Raw genomic sequence first — 22,113 nt, 5'->3', positions numbered from 1 at the left:
TTGGAAAATCTGTTTTTCCCTTATTGTTTAGAAAGGGAAATAGAAATCTATACTATGTTGGGGCAGCTAGGTGGCACAGTGAATAGAGCACTGGCCCTGGAGTCAGGAGGAACTGAGTTCAAATGTGGCCTCAGACACTTGACGCTTACTAGCTGTATGATATTGGGAAGTTGCTTAACCCCAATTCCCTTACCTTTCCCCCTCCAGAAAAAAAAAAAAAAGGAATCTGTCATCTTCATCACAAATACAGTACATACATGTGTATATATTTATATTTTTTCTCTTTAGGAAAAATCTGTTCTGGAAGAGATAGATGTGATTGTAACCAGTTTGCTGGATATCCTTCTGAGAACCATATTAGAAATCACTAGTCGCCCTCAGCCGTCCGGCTCTGCAATGAGGCTTCAATTTCAAGATGTGACGGTAAGATCATAAAAAAGCAAGAACATTGGGAAGGAAACAGTTTGTACTTGTTAGTGCTTTGGTTTTTTTATGGGTAGGTCAAAACTGGGTAATGTGGGGGGAAAAATATGAGTGAGTTGTTTTCCTTTATGATGAGTATTACCATCTTGTAGAGCATTTCTGTGTGTTTTCAATAGGTTTAGCAAACCTGGAATGGATTTGCTAAAAGGCAGTTCAACAATTCTTTAACATTTTAAAACCTAAATTTTATTTTTTTTCTTATTTTTCTTTACATTAAATTTACTTGACATAAAAGCCCATAGCCAGACTGAAAGATTTTCATTTTAAAGTCATGAGGAATGAGAAAATTACAGAGAAGTAGAAAGAGCACTGGATTAGGAATTCTGCCTTAGGGAACTTTGACACTCTGGCTGTGGTACTATGACAAAGTCCACTAGCTTCTCTGATTTTGTTTTCACATCTGAAAAATAAGGAGTTCGACTGTATGCTCTTTGAGGAACCTTTCAGCCCTAACATTCTCCGAATCTAGGAAACATACATATGACATTTTGTTGGTCTTGTGATCTCCTTATACAGATACTCTCTTCAATGGTACGAATTCCAACTGACATAGGCCCTTTCACTGTGTGCCTCTTTTCCATGTCCTCTTAAAAATCCTCCCCAGAGATCTACCAAGTGTACTGAGGAGGCCAGCCTCTAAATGCTACATTGCATAGAAATCTGTGGAACACATGGCCAACTCAAAATAATTTTAGAAATTTATATTAACATATTTTTAAATATATTAAACTCACCTTCATTTGACAGAGTTTGGTTTGACCAACTTTTATAGACCTGACTCTTCATAGCAAATACAGTGATCTAAGACAATTCCAAAAGACTCATGGTGGAAAATGCTATTCACATCCAGAGAAAACTATGGAGTCTGAATGCAGATCAAAGCATACTATTTTCACTTTTTATTTTGTTTTTGCTTTCTCATGATTTTCCTTTCTTGTTCCGATTCTTCTTTCACAACTTGACTAATATGGAAATATATTTAATATGACCATAAATGTATAGCCTGTATCAGATTGCTTGCCATCTTGGGGAGTGAGAAGAGAATGTACAGAGGAAGAAAAAAATTTGGAACTCAAAATCTTATAAAAGTGACTGTTGAAAACTGGAAAATAAGAAAATAAAAAATGAAGGATTAAAAAAAGAGTTTGGTCTGGCTTAAAACTACTGCTACAATAGAAAATTTTATGTTCATGCACTGATAAGCTTATCATTTTTCAAATGTTACTTGTAAACATGTCTTCTCTTAATAGTAAGCCAAGCACATCTTCTTAAGAATGTTTGTTAACTAAAAATACATCATTTAACCGCTCTGAGCTTCATAATCTCTGTTTCTTTCCAATTCTATTTCCTAAAATCCTATGAAATATGCTTCCTTTGGTGCTATGTGAAAATAACATTATTTTCCTACTGGATTATGAAATTTTTCTTTGCCTTTAAATCACTTTGTGCTTAAGAAGGTTGCTCAAGAAATGAACTATTGTTAGTACTTCAGATCACCTACCTACTCTCTCAGAGCTCAACTTTACCTGAGTGGGCAGAATGAAAAAAAAACTAAGCAGCATTAAGCCTAGGTTTCCCACCTTTGTCATAGCAGGGAAGAAAAGAAAAGATCTTTCTTTTAGATTTGAAATGGAAGACACCATTGTTTACAAAGAAACAAACAAAGAAAACCAGCTTAGAGAGAAAGTTAATTTCCCTTTAATATTATTTGGTGACATTAGGGATCCTCATGACTTTTTATAATGAGAGTATATCAGCTTCCTAGCAATAGGCATCACTCTTAATCCTGAAAATCAAATATAATGTAAGATTTTTTTTAACCTCATGAAATTTTTGCATGTATTTGAAATAGCCAAAACCTCTGAGTAGAAAGGACAAGTCATTAAAAAAACAGCAACAATCCACATCTAAATCATAAAGCTTTGGAGGAAGGTAGTGGAAAGAATTCTAGACCATGCAGTCCAAGAATCTGGGTTCAAATCCTTGCACTTTGATTTGCTAGTTGTTTGGGTAAGTCACATAACCTCTCAGTTTTCCTGCCCATAAAATGGGATTGCATTACTGACTGTGCAGTGAGGTCATTGTGAGAAAAGTGCTTTGTATAGTTCTTGAATGCACTTCTACCAACTAGGGCCAAAAGCTTAAATGTAACAAAAATGAGCTTTAAGCTGTAACAGTGCAATGGATAGTGCAAAATAAATGCCTTGTGAAATATGATGTGCCTAAAAAGACAGGGTATGAGTGAGGAGAGATTTTAAAAAGAGAGGACAGTGATGGAGTACTAAGGATCTTTCCTAGCTGGGCCATGTAGCGTATTTAATTGGAAGATACACTGACCTATCTTTCTGAAGGGAAAGCTCACTCAAGGTGTAAAAAAAATGACTTTTGCTACGGAGTATAGACCTGTACCTTTTTTTTAAAATGTATCCTTAGTTACATATCTCCTTAGACTTTTATCCATGTTAATTATGTTACAGTGAGAATGATAAGACTCTTCATTCAAAATAACTTCTCCTAGGATTATAACATGTCAATTTCTTTTTTTATGCAAGATTTATTAATAATTTTTTTAAAATCTACTGCATAATAGTCCTATAGAAGGGAATAACATACACACTCAATTGGGTATCTTACCTACAGGAAAATAGGAGGGTAGGAGATAAGAGGGGGGATGATAGAAGGGAGGGCAGATTGGGGGAGAGGGTAGTTAGAAGCTAACATTTTTGAAAAGGGACAGGGTCAAAGGAGAAAATAGAATAGGTGGGGGGAGCAGGATAGGATGGAGGGAAATATAGTTAGTCTTTCACAATATAACTACTATGGAAATGATTTGGGTAACTACACATGTACAACCTATATTGAATTGCTTATCTTCCCAGTGGGGACGGGTGAGGAGGGAAGAAGGGAAAAAATCTGGAACTCAAAGTTTTAAAAACAAATGTTTAACAAAAAATTGTTTCTCACATGCAACTGGGAGATAAGAGATACAGGCACTGGGGTATAGAAATCCATCTTGCCCTACTAGAAAGTTAGGGGGGTGATGGGATCTAAGAGGGAACAGATTGGGGGAAGGGGTATTAAGTAGGCTTGCTATTTTGGGGTGGGGTAGGGGAAAAACGGTGAGAAAAAATTTTAACTCAAAATCTTGTGGAAATGAATGTTGAAAATGAAAAATAAATAAATTTTAAAACAAATAATAGTCCTGTACTGTACTACATGTCATAACTTTATCATGTTCTACAAAACTCCTGTAACATGCACACATGTGTGAACATGAACATACACAGAGCCCAGAAACATCTCAGTATAGTACCCTGAAAACTGTGGCCAAGTTCAAGGAACTTTTTTTCAAATGTTATTTGTAAACACACCTACTATTATATCTGTTTGATGTCTGTTCAAACCAGAACTCTGAAGTTGCATTCTCTTTTTCCAAACCAAACCAGGAAACCCATTAACTGAAAGCAAAGGGCCTCAGTTATACAGAATATCACAGTAAATGACAAGAAAAAAATATTCTCATATGTAAAAGAGTACTTTCTCACAGATTCCAGGGCTGTTGACTGGAGAGGGAATACTTATAGTCCGATAAATCTCATGTTTATATGATTGAGTCCTGGTTGGAAAATCTTGCTACTTCCATGTAGAGCTACTGTTGCCAATTGCTTTCTCTTCTGAGAAGCTTATCTATATTCTCCAGAGAGGTGCTGTTGCAATCCATTATCTTTCATCTTAATTCTAGCTACTATGTGACATCTTTTCTGTAAGGAAGCTAACCCATTACCTCAGAGTTATTTGAGTTCTTTTGTGAGTCAGATCCAGAGTCACTCCTAGCCAGCAGAGCTACAGCCTGACAAATTAATTCGTTTTTTGGGGACCACTTTATTTCTAACTCTGCAGGAACTCTCTTAAGCCTGCTTGATATTTGGGTTGATTTGAGTAAATTCCTTTAAATTCCCATCATCCCCCAGGTCACTAATATCAGATCCATTCAAATTACTCCAGAGCTTTACTTAGCTACACTGGAGGGACAATTAGTGTCTTTTGACCTGTACTTTTTCATATACATACAAATTACACCTTCCCCTAAATTAGAATAATAATAATGATAACATTTAAACTATACTTCAAGATTTTAAAATAACTTGCCTCACAATTGCAATGTGAGGTAAAGTATTGTTGGTACCTGGTGGGCATGTTCTATGAGAAGGAAGAATGATAAAATACAGAATACCCTGAAGCTACTAATAAGGAGCCTACTGATTGGTGTTGTTCAGCCAAATTATAAGATAGGAAAGGTGAATGGAAGGAAAATAAAATAAATAATCAGCCACACTACAGATTCTGAGGAAAACGAGGCTTGTAAGAGTTAAACAATTTGCCTGTGGTCACATAGCCCATAAGAATCAGAGCTATGATTCAAACTTGAGAACTCTGAATCTTTTCATTATGGTACATTGCTTCTCTCACTTCTATTATGAATTAAATTATGTTCTAAAAGGATTTAGGGACATGTAGTTATATCTGTTAGCATATAACATGGAAAAATCTGTAATGTGGGAGTTATACCCAATGATTAGTATGACAACAAGCTTTTACTGTATACCTGATTCTAAGTAACAGTAGCCCTTTCAGTTTTAAAGAATTGTACTTTTCATTTTTCTACCAACTATTCAAAGAACTTTAAAATGGTCCCTTGAACTGGATTAAGTGCCACTGTAATTGGCTCCTTTCAGTATTCTAATTGTACCTGGATATAGATTTTATAAAGAAGCATAAATGGCTATTTGCTTCACACCCTCAAATAATTGGACTCTAGAGTTTCTTAGAATTTACAAATGCTTTTCTTTCTTTGCACATAATTCTCTCAGAAGGTCTTTTCATATCCAGTTGACTTATCTCGGCATAGGTCATTTCTCTTCCAGATGCTTTGTGCTCATTTGTCTAAAGATTTCTTGCAGTGTGAGCTTATGACCCCCAAAGGTATATCACTTAAGAAGTTGAAAAAAATATTGTGCATATACACAGAGACAGACAAATAGAAAGATAGATAGATAGATGCACTTAAAAAGTTGATATTGCATGGTAGATAGTAGCCTGACCTGGGAGTCAGAAACACCTGAGGTCAAGTCCTATATATGACACATAAAAGCAATACAACTAGGGCAAGTCAGTAAACGCCATGAGACCCACAGAAAGGTTTCTGAGACTCTTAAGGTGCCTTTCTGAATTGGTAGAGGCAATTTATACCCTGGGAGTTCCTGCATAGATGAAATCACAGATCTAGACACCCCCCCCCAACCACTCCCAGCATCTTTAATGATAGCTTTGCTGATATATATATACATATATATGTATGTATATATATGTGTGTGTGTGTATAGTGTATGTATACATACACACAGAAGTATGTATATATATAATGTATATATACATATATTTAAAAGTCTTTTAGTATTGGATCTATAGAAATAAGTTGGATTTTTAAAAAATTATTTTAGCTACTTTGTATATTAAAGAATATCTATACTAAAAATTAAGTGACTCTCTGCCAGGGAATATTATCTTGTCTATTATGCATTTTTTTACCCATTAAGTAGGCCTTGGATTGCTTATATTAATATATTTCTGTAGTCTAGTGAAACTAAGAAATCTAGTAGTAGAGATAAATTTTTCTGCTCTCCTTTATTAAATGAAGATTGAAAAGAAGGGTGATAACTTTTTAAAATGAAAATTATCATTAGAGTTGGATTAGGATCAAAAGAATCAAGGAAGGTTTGGTCACAGTATCATAAGATTTGGAGCTAGAAGGAACTTTAGACATCTTCTAATTCAGTGTTTCTATAACCCTTCCCCCACCCCGTTCCTACCTCAACAACTCCACTATTCTACAGGCGAAGAAAGCAGTTCCAGAGAAGTTGAATAATTTTCCTAAGTTCAAAGTTCCCTGTTCATGAATCTCAGGGATTTTGATTATGGGGAATCAGATACTGATGGAGATTTTTCCCATTACACTGGAGACCCTAAAGATATTGATATGCCTGAAGATTCACATGTTCCCAGTTCCCAAAAGCCCCTTTGGTAAATTCTTTAATAAGCTTGATAAATTAGGGGATTTGCACAGTCATAAAAAAAAAATAGACTTAATAGAATTAAGTAGTCTTCAAGCTGATTTTAAACCAACTCTTCTGAGCTTGAGCTTGGATATGCCTAAAGAGACATCAAGTGCTGTCTAGCTTGAGAAGAAGAACATCCGTAATATTTCTGATCATGAGCCTATTTGCTTTTCTGAAAATCTTGTCCATCATGATGAGTGTAAACATCCTGATGAAGTCAGAATTGAACCAGTCCTTTGACTTCAGTTCCAGGATTCTTCCCATTAAGCCTCATTACACAATCTTGAAGGTTTTTGAGCACCTAAATAAAATTAATTAATAGTGGTGTTGGGGGTGAGATTGGCATAATTACATTAGAGTTAGTTTATCAAAATGAATATACAGCCTTTCTCCCAGTTACGTAGACTCAATGTGGCAGACTCATCCTTGACTCTATTTCTCCTTCACCCCCAATTTCTAGTTGTCAAGTATTATTCTACCTACAGTGTTTTTCCATCCTCTCCCCATTTATCTATTTTCCTTTCCTTCTTGACCTCACCCCTGGACATTTGTAGTAGCTTCCTGGACTCCTATCACATTTGGTTTCTTCCTTCTGTTGTCTGCTGTTGCCAAAATGAACTCCCTGGAGCATAGCTCTAATCATAGTCCCCTTTCACCCATGCCACCCTCAAAAACCTTTAGTAAGCCCACTTTTCTTACAGAATAGAGCCCAAACTCCTCATTCTGGCATTCAGTGTTTTGCACAGTATGGCCCTAACTTACCTTTCTAGACTTACCTCCTAATGTCCTCTAACAAATAATAGCCCATGCTCTGGCCTTATTGTTCTAATTTTCCAAGTGGTCCCTAAATATAACTAATGCTTTCCCTGCTACCCTTCTTTTGTTCATACAATTCCTTATTCCAGCTAATAAAATACTTTCCATCCTTTAAAAACTAGTCCAGTTATTTTCTCTCTAATAAAGTGCTATTCTTTTCCTTGCCCCCACAAACCAGATGTAATCTATCCCTCATCTAAGTACCTTTAATACATTATACTTCTGGGGTGGCTAGGTGGTACAGTGAATAGAGCACTGGCCCTGGAGTCAAGGAGGACCTGAATTCAAATGCGGCCTCAGACACTTAAAACTTACTACCCATGTGACCTTGGGCAAGTCACTTAACCCCAACTGCCCTGCCCTCCTCCGTCCAAAAAAAAATGCATTATACTTCTTTTTTTTGTGCTTTATCATTTTCTGCTTTTCTTTTGCAGTCATCTTAACCCCTCTACTAATTCTTAAAGACTTTTAATCAGTCAGCTTTAAAATATATGTGACTTGATTGACTTCTTCTTGTGCTTATATTGTAAGGCAAATTAATCACGATGTCCATAATTTTTTAAAATAAGGGCATAAAAACAAGTAAACAAATCTATAGACCTATTTACCTATCTGTTTGTAAAATTACTGTAATCTGTATTTCCCAGAGCATTTCAGATTTAAAATATTTGTATTTTTGGTGCAAGCTCCTTGCTCAACTAATCATTTATCCTCCCTTAATTAGAGCAATAACATTTAAAACAATGCAAACGTGACAGAAAACCCATCAGTGTAAACTAATTCTAGATTTACAGAATTGCAGCTTCATTGGAATTTATTCCCTGCATCTGTACTTACACAGAACATAAGTGTGATTTTTGATATAGAAGACAGAGTGAGCACCCTAAAAAGATGTACAAAGTTTAGGCAAGTTAACATCGTCCATTGTTTTTTGTCATAGCTACTTCAGTAATCCATGGAAGATGACTTTCTTTCTTCTAGCTGACTGATAATCACCTATTGCCCTAAATTAGAATATTTAATAAACTTTATCATTTTAATATCATGGAAAACCTATAAATGAAATTAGTAGTTGGTATATATTTGAAATTAATAAAATGATATGTCTTTTACCATGTCCTGAAATTCATCAGACTGAGTGCTTTACTGAGATTTTTTTGTCAAATAATTTCATGAATAAAAATGCCCTGTCCTTAAGGTCCTAACTTCTAGACCTTAGGAAAGAGTTCTGGTTGGTCAAAATTGGCATGACTTTGTGACATTTAAAAAGTTTTAGAGGTATAATTTCTAGGTAATTATTTTATTAATAATGTTAGAATATTACCAATAAAATGGGTCAGTGACATTCTCCAATGCCAGAGACCAGTCATGGTTGGTAGGTTCATAGTTTATATGCTCTTGGAAGAGTGAGTGTTCCTGAGGGTGGCAATCAACTCCGATTGGTTAACAATTAATGAGAGAGAATTAGTATTACAATGAGAGGTGGACCTATTCTAATAAGGGGCTGGAGAATGTAACTTTGGTCATGATATTTACTTCTCAATCACCCCCACCCTCAGGAGCAAATATACTCAAAGGGTGTATATCCCCACCTTAGCCTGAACCAAGAAGACTATAGGCCGTAGTTTCAACTTAGATCAAATTCCTTGTAAGATTGGTTAGGGTAGCGATACCTAGATTGAGGAGAATGTTATCATCAGTCCTATCCTTTAGAGGCTAAGTCTTAAAATGAGAACTTTAGAAAAAGGGGGAGAATTCTGGATCTCCTCAAATCATTGGTTATTAATAATCATTTTTTCAATTGTACAGAGGGAGAACTGATCATTAAAGTAACTAAACCTTAAGCCATTTAATATATATATATATGTATACCATAGCTAAGATCTTGAATTATACTTAGAAAAAAATAGATTACAAAACACTGTTAAAAATGAATTCTTTATTTCACTTAGAAATCAAGCTATTTTGTTTAATAACAGCTGAAATTTTCTAGATGGTCTTCAGGGAATAGCCCTGCTTAGCACGTGTCTCATTAGTCTTAGCCTAGAGATTACTATGGCAAGGTTCATTTTTTGAAAGGAGGGATCATCTTCTTCAAAAGACATATATAGAAAAAAGCAGTTTTGAGTCATAGCTGTTAAATAATATTCCAGAATCAGCTGTGAATATCTAGCATTTATGTAGCACTTGAAGGCTTTAAAATACTTTACATTTATTATCTCATGTCATCCTTACAACAACCCTGTGAAACAGGTGTTGTTATCCCCATTTTATAGATGAGGAAACTGAATCTGGAGAGGTTAAGTGAATTGCCCAGGATCCCACAGGTAGTGACAGAGGCAGGATTTCAATCCAGGAGTTCCTGACATCAAGTCTATTATTCTCTGCCAACTAGTTGCCATTAGCTACCATTGTGAATGTAGAGTCTGTGAACATCAGGGATAATCAATCGTTTTTCAGTCATGTCTGGCTTTTTATGACTGAATTTGAGATTTTCTTGGCAAAGATACTTGGAGTGGTTTGCTATTTCCTTCTCCAGTCCATTTTACAGATGAGGAAAGTGAGGCAAACAGGGTTAAGTGGCTTGCCCAGGGTCACCCAGCTAGTAAGTGTTTGAGGCTGGGTTTGAACTCAGGAAGATGTCTTCCTTACTACAGGCTTGGCACTCTACCCACCATGCCACCTTGCTGCCCCATTCCTCTTGGAATTAGCAGCAAATATATTAGAAATGTTTTCATTTGCCTACTTACATAGCCATCATTTTATACAGAGTGAGTTCAGGTCAATTTTCACTTGTCAGGTTCTTTCATCAGCCATGATTTTGTTAAAGAGAATGTTGAGTAACACTATTCTTCAGACATTGAAGCTTCACATACTTCACAAGTTAAGTGCCCTCAGGAATATATAAAAGAGGAGCAGGAGAAGAGAAACCTTTCACATCAGCCATTTGAGATCAGAATCTTTTCTCTGCAGATTCTGAGGGTTCCTCCCTCCTGATAGAATAGGTCCATCCAATGTTACTATGTGTTTCACCTTGATCATTGCCTGAACACATACCTCAAAGAGGGGCCCTAAAGAGTCACCACATCAGTCAAAGCAGGAACAGAGCCATTGGCCCCAGTTCAGTCCATTTTTTTCAGAGGATGACAAATGTTCTAATACCATCCTGTACTTCTAAAAGGACTGCTGATTTACAAATGCCAACATACTGTCTTGCACAGATCTCTCTGTCTCGCTCTGAGAATGTGTCAGATCAATATGACAGTCTCTTAAAAACAAAATGTGTTATCTCACCTTCTTATTCTTGGTATGGTATTGTGCCACAGAATGCAAGGCTGTGGACAGTTGGGGCTAGGGGGGAAGGGAGAGAGCTAATTTGAGCTTTAGGTACCATTGTTCAAGATGAGCATACTTAGAAAGTGATGGATTCATTACTTTTTGAAAAAAGATATACATCGAGTTATTTGGAATTCACCTACCCAGCAACCTCAGCTGTCCAAACACAGTGAGAACCAAAAATTCAACTGAACCATTTTAAAGCACCTACTAGATACAAGAAAACATGCTAGGTGTTAGAGATAAAAAGACAAAAAGAAAACAATCTCTGACCACAAAAAACTTTCATTCTACTGGAATGGAAAGGAGTGGGGAGTAGAAGGAATAAGAAATAATAAAAACAGATTTCTGAGAACTTAGAAAAACAAAAAGGTTCATGTACTTTAATTCATGTTTTCTTTTTTTAACTCATGGGAAAGCCCTTTAGGATCTCATCTAGAACAAGGCTTCTTAAATTTTTTCTACTAGATACCCCTTCAGCGTTTCTTAAACTGTGGGTCGCAACCCCATTTGGGGTCATGATCCACATTTCTAGACCTTATTGACTTATTTTGGGCTCAGTTATAAGCTTGATTGCCTGGCTTGTTAGCTCATAGCAAATCAGAGAGGAAGACATGGTGCAGTTAAAGACAGGCTAAGGCACACCAAGAATATCAGGAAATGACAGTCAACTGTGTTAAAGCAAAAGTGGACACAGGCCAACTGGAAAAAGCTCATGAAAGAATTCAAAAAGGGGGTGGCTAGGTGGTGCAGTGAATAGAGCACTGGCCCTGGTGTTAGGAGGACCTGAGTTCAAATCTGCCCTCAGACACTTAACACTTACTAGCCATGTGACATTGGGCAAGTCACTTAACCCCAATTGCCCTGCCCTTCCCCCTCCAAAAAAAAAAAAGAATTCAAAAAACATAAGAATTTGGGGACAAAAAGTCCAATACCTTCAGGCTGTCCAGCCCCTGAGGCCATCATTGTGTTACAGCACAGTGTAACCATTGTCGATACCAGATGCTACATGGGTATCCGCATAATGTAAACTGACCTAAGAGAAATATCCCCTATATGTAGAGTTGATCTTCTGTTAAAACATCTGTAGAAAGACACATACAAGAGACAAGTGGGAAAAGGAGTTGTTGGATGAGTGGTGATCTCTTCCTGTGGAAGGACAGCTACATCATTGTGATCCCAGATCCATTGAAAAAGAATTATAATGAGTTGGAGTGATGAAGAAATTGTTTGATTATGCTGTGTCTTCTATATAAATAGGAAGGGATGTTTATAATCTGTTTCTGGAAGGGTCCTCATTAAAAAATCATTAATGCTTTTTAAAATCTTTGGTACTTAATAGAGGTGATAATCTTCATTAAATGGAAAATATCTCATTTTTTGATGATGCCAGTCATTATTTTAACTCCTCATAGGTAGGCAGAGTGTCACTAGGGTTAGTCTGCTATTTAAGAAGTAATCCCTAGAGATAAATTTATTTTTAACAAATAATGGTAACTTCCTCTGAATCTCAATAGGTTTAAGTGAAGTAGATGGTTTCTTCTTACAATGAGAAAAGAATCACTTGTTTATGAGATTGTAAACCCTAATTTAAATCAGGAATTCTTAACACATTTTGGTGTCATGGACCTGTTTGGTGCTCTGTTGAAGCATATGGGCCCCTTCTTAGAACAATGTTTTTAAATGCATAAAATAAGATACATAGATTTACAAAATAATCCAATCATATTTAAATATTTTTAAAAGGTTCATGGACCCCTAGTTAAGAAAACTTAAAGTTTAAATTAATTAGGCCCATGACCTATAATATCACTTCAGGTTATATTACATACCACAATACTTTGTGTTTTCAAGTTTTATAAGGTATATTTAAGGAGAATATAGACTGTTTTGATGATGATAATGATAAAAACTCTAACAATGTAGGTAGCGTCCTGTTTTACAAAATGCTTTACAAATGTCATCTCATCTTATCCTCACAATAGCCCTGAGAGAAGGGTCTGATTATTATTACCATTTTACAATTGGGGAATCTGAGGTTAAGTGAGTTGTTCTTGGTCACATGGCTGGGAAATATCTTCAGCAGGATTTGAATTCAGATTTTTTCAACTCCAGGTTCTCCTTAGTGAGGAGCTTTGCTATAATATATGGTTTTTTTTTTTTTAATTAGGGGGAGTTTGTTGCCTGCCTCCTGTCCCTGTTACGGCAGATGACAGACAGACATTATCAACAGCTTCTTGATGGCTTCAGCACAAAAGAAGAACTAAGAGTAAGTGACTCTTTTGACTTTTCTCTCCTTAATATCTCACTGTTCTCTCTTTCCCCCTTATCATAATTAAAGGAGGATTGTTTATTTTTACTGATGTTAAAAATCTGAGTTGTTTCTCAGCAGATGGGGATATGGGTATTTAATCAGTAGTGTAGACTTTTTAATTTACATTGGCTCTTGGGGTTTCTGGGAGTTGAATGAAAGCAACTCCCTCTTGTTTCCGTGAAGTGGCCTTGGTAACACTTGTCCTTGCTAGAAAATGATAGAAAGGGCAAGCTAAGGAAAGTCTTCTTTCTTTCAAACAAGGGAAAGTGGACCACAGTATTATTGACAAGTTCCAGAGCCCACTTTTAGGGGTAATTTGGGTTGTATTTCATATCCTTTGCCACCTTAAGTTCTAATCAATATGACATTTTAGTCTGACAGTTTGACATTAAACAGCACAAATTTCAAGTTGGTGCAAAAAAAGTCTTTGTATGTGACTTGGGCAATATTTCTGTATTTCTCCTAATGTCCACTAAAACCTTGTAGGGTCACTGTTTCTCTTTAGTGACCAGAGCTGTCGGCAATTTTCTGCCCTTCTTTACATTCATTTCACTGTACTGTTAGCTGTCCTCACTTGTCTAGCTAAATCAATATGGCACATTGACAAATACTCTGCTTGTTGATGGATTAAGTACTCTGGTCTACTTTGACAGTGGAGAAACTTGCCAAATATTAGAGAAGAGAAGGACTTTAGAGCTCATCTGGTAGGGAGGGAGGCAGAAATCCAAATATGGAAGCTTATCTGTTTAGAACAAGCACAGCCCCTTACCTTAAAGAATGCATTTTGAATATGTGCTGAGAAGGGGCACTAGACCTATATCACTCATCCGTCTCTTATGTCTAATACTGTGGATTAAAAGATATTTGGGTAACTACAGAAGGATCTTTTAGGGATGTCTGTGCTATTTGGGAGCTCTTGCCTAATGAAGCACAAAGCAGATTAGGATAATGCTTGATGGAGAGACTGCTAAAGGATTCACAAAACAAGACGTGTGTGCATGTGCATTTCCCCTGAGGCTAGAGTCAAGAAGTGAACATGTGAATTTCAAATGTGCCTCTGGAAACAGAGAAATCTGAATTTCTCAGATGAAGAAGGCTGTACAGCAGCATTCACGGAATTCCTAATCTGTAACATTATTTATGCTGACAAAGTTATAAGGTATATGAAGATGTCAAGAGTATAGGCATTTATTAAGCACCTTTTATACACCAAGAACTCTGCTAAGTGCCCAGGATACAGAGAATGGTCAAAACAGTCCCAGTTGTCAGGGAGCTCACAGTCTTATGGGAGAGACAAAATGCAAACCACTATGTTCAAACAGGATTATAAGCAAAATAAACTGGAGCTAATCTCAGAGGGAAGGCAGAAGCCTTAGGGGGGGACTGGAAAAACCTAGCAAATGATGGGATTTGAACTGAAACTTGAAAGAAGTCATAAGGCATAGATGAAGAGAGAGAATTCCAGGTAAAAGATAAAGACAGTTGGAGATAAGGAGGAGGCTTTGTTGTATCTAAGCTTTATACATCTTCCATTGCCGGAAGATGAATTGATGAATTGAATTACTCTTGTTAAGCACTGCATTTTAATGGAAGAAAGACGTGCCTGTGTAGTTTTATCAATCAACAAGCAATTTAATTGTTTTAATAATAATAGCCATATGTATATATTAGCACATTAAGGTTACAGATGTTTGTGTGTACATATATATGTATATATGTAAAAATCTTATTTTATCCTGACAACTGCCATTTAAGATAGATGCTGTCATTATCCCCATCTTCCAGATAAGGATACTGAGGCTGAAAAAGAATGAGTGGCATCTTAGGACTTCCTCACTTCAAGCCCAGCCTTCTATCCATTATTCTACCATCTTACTGCCTGATTATCATGTTCCAAGCAATTGACTAAGTTTTGGGCATATGAAGACAAAAGTGAACAGTCTCTGTTCTCAAGAAACTTAATGTTCCAACATGGAAAGCAGCATGTGTGTGTGTGTGTGTGTGTGTGTGTATTAGACATGCAATGCAGATACGTGAGAACCTTAGATGAGGAGGCACTAACAGCTGTGGTAGGGTAGGAGAGATAGATAAGGGAAGGCCCCTGATAGCAGTGATATTTGAGTTGATTCTCAGAGGTGCAAAGGTATACACCTGGAAAATGGAGCATTAGAGCAGCAATTTGGACAATGTGGTGGTCTTATAAAGTATAAGAGAGAGAGAGAGAGAGAGAGAGGGAGGGAGGAGGAAAGGGAAAAAGAAATGTATAAGAAGACTGATACAGTAGGATACAACCAGATTGTGAAGAGCTTTAAATTCCAAGCAGAGGAATTTGTATTTGATTCTAGAAATAAAAGAGAGCTGATGGAATTTTAGTAGGAAGGTGATACTATCTAACCTGTGTGCACTTTTGGAAAATCACTTTTTTGGCTTTTTGGAGGATAGAATGGAATGTGAAGAGACTTGAGACAGGGAGACCAAATAGAAGACATGAATAGTCACAGCAAAAGTTGATACAGGACTGACCCACGATGGTGGCTGCTGCAATATGTGTCAAGAAAAGGTGAGATAGGTGAGAAATATTGTAGGGAGATAAACAAAAAGATTTGGCAACAATATGTGGGATGAGAGTGAGAAGTTGAGGATGACACTGACATTGCAAAGTTGAGTGATTGAAAGAATGATGATGGCTTTGATAGGAACGGGAAAGTTCAGTAGAAGGGTCATTTTTTGAGGAAATAAAATAAACTCTATTTTGAACATGTTGAGTGTGAGATAGCTATGAAGCATCCATTTTGGAAAATACAATATGCTGTTGCTTTTTTCATGCTAGAGTTTAGAAGAGAACCTGGGCTAGAAATATGTAGATCAGGGTGGACATGTTAATTAAATTCCAAGTGGAAGAGTGCATAGAGAAAAGAGAAGATTGCCCACTGGAATTTTGTGGGTATGTTCATAGTTAGTAATATGAATGAGGACCCAGAAAAGGAAACTGTGAAGGAGCAATCAAAAAGATAGGAGGAGAACCAAGAGAGCATTTTGATGAAAATCCAGAGAGGAAAGAATGGTCAGAAAGAGGAAGTAGGCAGTCTGTGTCACAACTTACAGAGAAGAGAAGTCAAGAAGGATGAGAATTGGGAAAAGTTCATTAGATTTGGCATTTAAGATATCACTGGTAGGGGTGGCTAGGTGGCGTAGTGAGTAAGAGCGCCAGACCCAGAGTAAGGAGGACCTGGGATCGGTTCCAGCCTCAGATACTTAATACCCATGCAAAAAAACTGGCCATGTAACCTTGGGCAAGTTACTTAACCCCAATTGCTTTAAAAAAAAATTGATCAATACATCATGGGGACACAAATACAAAGGATGAAACAGTCCCAGCTTTCCTGGAATGTACATTGAGTTCAAGGAGACAAGTTCATATATAAGTGTATAGAAATGGGGGGTTTCATTGATACAAGAAAGGCACAGGTCCATTTTACCAGTTTAGGTTGGCCCTTCTCTGTAACTCCTTAGTCTTAGAAAATTTCCTAGACCACTGATAGGTTAAGTGACTTGACCAGGGTCACATAGCCAGTTTGTGTCCAAGGCAAGACATAAATCTTCATGGTTCCAAGGTCAAATCCATCCATTTTGTAATCCCATATCTATTTTATATAAATATCTACAGAATAAATAGGGCAGCTACGTGGCACAGTGGATAGAGTGCTGGGCCTGGAGTCAGGAAAGATCTGAGTTTAAATCCAACCTCAGATACTTATTATCTGTATAACTCTGGGCAAATCACTTAACCTTGTTTGCCTCAGTTTCCTCATCTTTAAAAAGGACCCTAAAAAGAAAATGTCAAGCCAATCCAGTCTCTTCGCCAAGAAAACTCCAAATGGGGTCACAAAGAATTGGATATGACTGAATAAAAGCATAGAATGAGTATGAAGAGAATAAGTTTAAACTTTCATATGCAAAAGTATACAGATGATCACAAATGGCTGAATGTAAGTAAATAAAAGTTCTGTATATTTTTTATTTAAAAACAAAAAAAAAAAAAGAGAGAGATCACTGGTAACCCTAGAGAAAACGGTTTCAGTTGAGTGATGAGATCAGAAGCCAGATTATCAAAGGTTTAAAAGTACAATATAAAACCCTTTTATATATTTCTATAGACTAGGAATGATGTTGAAAATAGCAACAAAGCATAAGTTGAAAGAAATGACCGAGACTAGGTTGTTGCTTTTGAATGCTTTAACATACCCACTAACAAGAATAATATATGTTAAAAGCTCTGAATAAAGGCATGCACTTTTCTCATTGCAGGCAACCAACAGAACTTTCTCCAAAATCTTATGATGATTTCCTCCTCAGTGATAATTTACAAACATATATCTAGGAGAAATCTACAAAAGTTCTATACATGCCTTAACCACTTGAATCATGACTCCTGTGTGTAGGTTTTCTGCAGAGCAAAAAAAAAGTCTGTTAAATACTCAGCAACCCTGATCATTATAGCCATTTTCACTATGAATAATGGAGATATTTAACAAGTATTTCTGAGAAATGAACATTCAAAAACAGTCAATAGTAGTTGTGGGAACTCAGTACATTGACAATAATAAAATTGGAAGTACTTGTTAAGTTATGGGAAAATGTAAATTAGAGATTTTCAAGTTAAATGCAAAAGTTATTTCTACTACATGTGTATGGGGGAAAAAGGCCTAGGGGTTTTAGCAGATTTTAATGTCATTATGAATCAATAATATATGTCATGATTGCCAAAAAAAGATACTAATATAATCTTTTAGTCTCCATTAAGAAGGCCATATGATTCAGAATGATAAAAGTTATGATTTCTGTCTGTACTGTCCTCTGCAGTGACTGCATACGGAATATGGTATTCAGTGCTACATGTCATATTTCATGAAGAATATTCATAGTCTAGGAGACAGCTCTAATGGGGTAACCAAAATGGTATAAGGGACTTTAGACTGTGTCATAAGACCAGTTAAAGGGGTGGCTAGATGGCACAGTGAATAGAGCACTGGCCCTGGGTTCAGGAGGACCTGAGTTTAAATCCGGCCTCAGACACTTGACACAATTACTAGCCATGTGACTTTGGGCAAGTCACTTAACCACAATTGCCCTCCAAAAAGCAAAAGCAAAAAAAAAAAAGATCAGTTAAAGAAACTGAAACTGAGAGTGTTTAATTACAAAAATTTAGTTTTTGGGGTGAGGGAAGAATGGGGGAAAATATGAAAGCTGTCTTTAAGTATTTGAAAAGTTAGAATATGGATATCCTGTAGTTATCATGTATTCTACTTGGACCCAAAGGGCAGAAAGAGGGGCAGGGGATAGAAATAGCAGAAGTATGGGTCAAAGTTCAATGTAAAGAAAATTTTCCTAAAGTTTAGAGCTGTCCAAAAGTGTAATGTGCTGCTCCTTCTGGTGGTGGTGGGTTCCCCATAACTGGAAGTATTCGAATAGAAGCTGAGCGATCACTTATTGATATTGTAGAAGGGGATCCCTGCTAAGATACAAGTTGGAGCTAAGTGTCCTCTCACATCCCTTCCAGCTGTGAGATTCTGTGATTTCATAATATTTATTTCTCTCATGTGGTTATTATTAACAAGTAATGCGGAGACAGGATAACAAAGATGTCAGATCTCCAGCAAAAAAGACACTAAGGAGTCTAAGGAAATATTGTCCAACTTACAAACTTACTGTATTCTAAAACTTTCAAGAAATCAGTAGGAAGTTAGTGAGCTTATACTGTGTGTCAGATTCTGTGCCACATGCTGGGAATACAGAGACATAAATGAAACAGTCCCTGCCTTCAAGGAGCCCCTTCTGTGGAACTTGTTTATTTTGGATCCAAAAATGCATTTTCCCATAAAAAGAGTGGTAATGAAGTTTCTGAACCAATCCATGAAATTCTTAACCTCTGAGATAGTTAAAATGCTTTAAGACTTCTTTAAGAATTCATTAGTGTGGAGGAAGAGCATTCTAGGCATGTTCCAGGGTAAAAACCACAGGCACAGGAGGTGGAACATTAGGAATCTCAAATAGGACAGTATGTCTGCTCCATGAGTGTATAAGAGAGAGAGTGGTCTTTTGAAGTATTTAGTTTGAAGGTCTATACTTTTGAATTGGGGGCAACTAGGTGGTACAGTGGATAGCGTGCCAGATCTGAAGTCAGAAAGACTGGCCTTTGTAAGTTCAAATCCAATCTCAGACACTTACTAGCTGTGGGGCCCTGGGCAAGTCACTTCACCCTGTTTGCCTGAGTTTCCTCATCTATAAAATGAGTTGGAAAAGAAAATGGCAAACCACTCTAGTATCTTTGCCAAGAAAACCCCAAATGAGTCATGGAGAGTTGGACACAACTGAAACAACTCAGCAACTTTTGAATTGAACTATAGTAGGAAAAAAATGCTGCCATGACAACTATTACTAAACACATACTAAATAAAACCTAAAGAAAATAAAGTTGGATAAAGAATAGTTTAAACTTTTTTTCTTGAATACTAGTACTTGAGGGAAAGGTAGGCTTAATTAGAAAGACGATAAGGAAGTAATTGAGACTTCTGTAGTGAACGTAAAGGAGATTTGGAGACACTTTCAAGGGATTTAGAGGTTAATGGCATTGATTCTTTTGTCTAATTAAATTTCACAATTACCAGCTTTTACTTAAAATAGGTGTATTGCTAGCACTATCCTTGTTCTCCTTGCCCTTAAATAGGGTCCTTTTTTTCCCCTTAAAAACAAATAGAAAAACTGAGGGGAAAGTGAAAAAAATGTTCTTAAAATGATTGAGCAAGAATTAGGAGAGAAGAAGAAAGAAGGTGGGGGTGAGGAGTGGATGAAGAAGAATGCCTAAAGTGAAACTGAGTAGTATAGGATGGAAGAAGATGGGAAAATACAACAAATATTGAACAATCATGTGCAATAACATGTGAGGGCAGTGTGGAAAACATGAGTAGGAGCCTTGGCTCTGTGCCTCATTAACTGTGTGATTTTGAACAAATCACTTCACTGAGTCTTGGTTTCCTCATCTGTGAAGTGATGAGATGGCACTAGACAGTCTTTAGGGTCCCTTTTACATACAAGCCTATTGATCCTATGTGTAGGATCTCCAGGAGGGGGAAAAGTAGAGAGGAATGATGATGGTGATGATTATAATGACAATGACAACATGAATAAGATGCAATTATATAGTTATTTAAGGTTTGTGAGTCACTCTTCATATATTATCTCACTTAACAAGATAAAGAAAAAGATACTTGGTGACACGGTTCCCCGTTTGGTTATTGTTAAGGTTTAGTGGAGATGGATAAGTTGACTGAGTGGCCTTGGGTTTGGTTAAGGGAACATGTAGGTAATGTGTGGCCCATTGCTGGTAACATCTTTATTACTTGTGAAATGACTCAAATCATTTTTTCGCTATGCAAAAATGGTAAATTGAAATCAGTTTTCTGTGTATTTTGAAAATCCAAATTAATTTATTAGCCTGAGTATAAGTTAAAAGCTAACTGATTTTAATAAACTCAAATTGAGCATTGCTTTTTTATTATTTGCGTTTTGGTGTGTTCATGCCACAGTTTCCTCCCCTGGTATAAATAATTAGAAGCTGATTTTCTTTAAGCTCCTTATCTACAAAGCTAGACATATCAAATAGATAATTGAATTCTTCCAGTGTAGAAGATTTGTGGTTTCTGTAAACCACAAATACATCTTTAAAATATCTTGTTATACCTTACAGAAAAAAATGCTAATGACTCTGCAAAAAAAGAAAAGAAAAACCCAGGAATCCCTATATAAAGACCCTAAAATGTTAGTATAACTAAAAATTGCCATCTCAGCCAAGTAAAGGCAAACCACAGGCCTTGTAGCTAGCTGGAGATTGTTCTTTCTATTTACTAGTGTTAACTTTCTCAGTTTAGAGACTTTTAGCCACCAATGTGGCTGAAATGGATCTTAAGATAATACAGAGATCAGTAGGTACTATACCATCACTTGAAATTGTAATTAATTCTGGCTTGTATGAACTTAGGTGGTCTTATCCTTCCCCAGGATTCATCAGAGAACTACAATCTCCTGAGTTTTGTTTCCCAATACTATAGGGCCTCATCATTTGACCGCCGTCAGAAAAGTAAGATAAGACATAGAAGATAGACTCTTTTAGCAATAAGTCTTATAGGCTAACTGTGTCCCTGGAGAGTACCGGATCTGCAATTCAACTAAATCCTTAATACAGCAAAGCATTTTGTAATGGGGTTTAACTGTATTAGAGCCCTTACAAAATGCATTTGTTTCAATACTGGTTTTTCTGATGTTTAGTATTCAAAGCCATGAAAAGCCTTTCTAGTTCAGTAGCTATGAAAGCACCTTTGAGATTCTAGGCAAATTGCAGAAGCCATTTCCGATAAGTATTCTGAAGGCCACAAATATTATGTGGCAAAATGAGAGTTGCAAGAATGAAGACATAAGAGATTCATGTGTTGGTCACAAATAACGTCATAAGGAAGTCATTTGACTGCAGTTGAGAGGGATCAGTTGATATTTTTAAAAGGTGGATTGTGAATCAGCTTTGTTCAACAATGCAAAAGGGAAACATGAAGGATGACAGTGATATTTCAATCTAATAGAACTGTACATCTCTAAGCTGCCCACATAGCCCTATATAATACTTGAGGGCCTAGCAGATACAATGGTCCCAGGAAGACTATCTGAGAATGTATAGGAACTACCATGCTAGGCCCCTACTTCCTCATTGAAAAACCTGGCAGTGCAGGCATTTACAGCTTGTCATCAGAAGCCTGGGACTATGAAACACAGCATTAAGAGAAGGTAACCAATAGTTATCCACTTACTAAAGATCAGTTCATCTGCTTATTATTAATGTTAATCAGCCATAAGGCTGTAGTCTTTCTTCAGTAATGGTAAGAATGGAAAATAGTACTAAAGCTCCACCTTCTCCATTTTTTCAAACATGTAATACTGGCAAACAGTCTTTATATAACATTTTCTTGGGGTTAAAATTTCCAACAATGCCACAGACTC

General features: G+C 36.6%; 1 protein-coding gene across 1 annotated transcript in view; it reads left to right on the top strand.

The window, feature by feature from the left end:
* DOCK4 (dedicator of cytokinesis 4) overlaps positions 1-22,113 on the top strand; it is a 577,420-nt gene that overhangs the window by 428,505 nt on the left and 126,802 nt on the right. Inside the window, exons 25-26 of the mRNA XM_069107030.1 lie at positions 289-423; positions 12,922-13,020. Of these exons, the coding sequence (XP_068963131.1) occupies positions 289-423; positions 12,922-13,020 (234 nt within the window). The remainder of the gene's footprint in view (positions 1-288; positions 424-12,921; positions 13,021-22,113) is intronic.

Source organism: Petaurus breviceps, unplaced genomic scaffold, assembly GCF_028583685.1.
Source record: "Petaurus breviceps papuanus isolate PSGF00001 unplaced genomic scaffold, PetGlider_PUasm1.0 84, whole genome shotgun sequence".
Lineage (NCBI taxonomy): Eukaryota > Metazoa > Chordata > Mammalia > Diprotodontia > Petauridae > Petaurus > Petaurus breviceps.
Note: the sequence above shows the minus strand (reverse complement) of the source record. Positions and strands in the feature narration are given on the sequence as shown.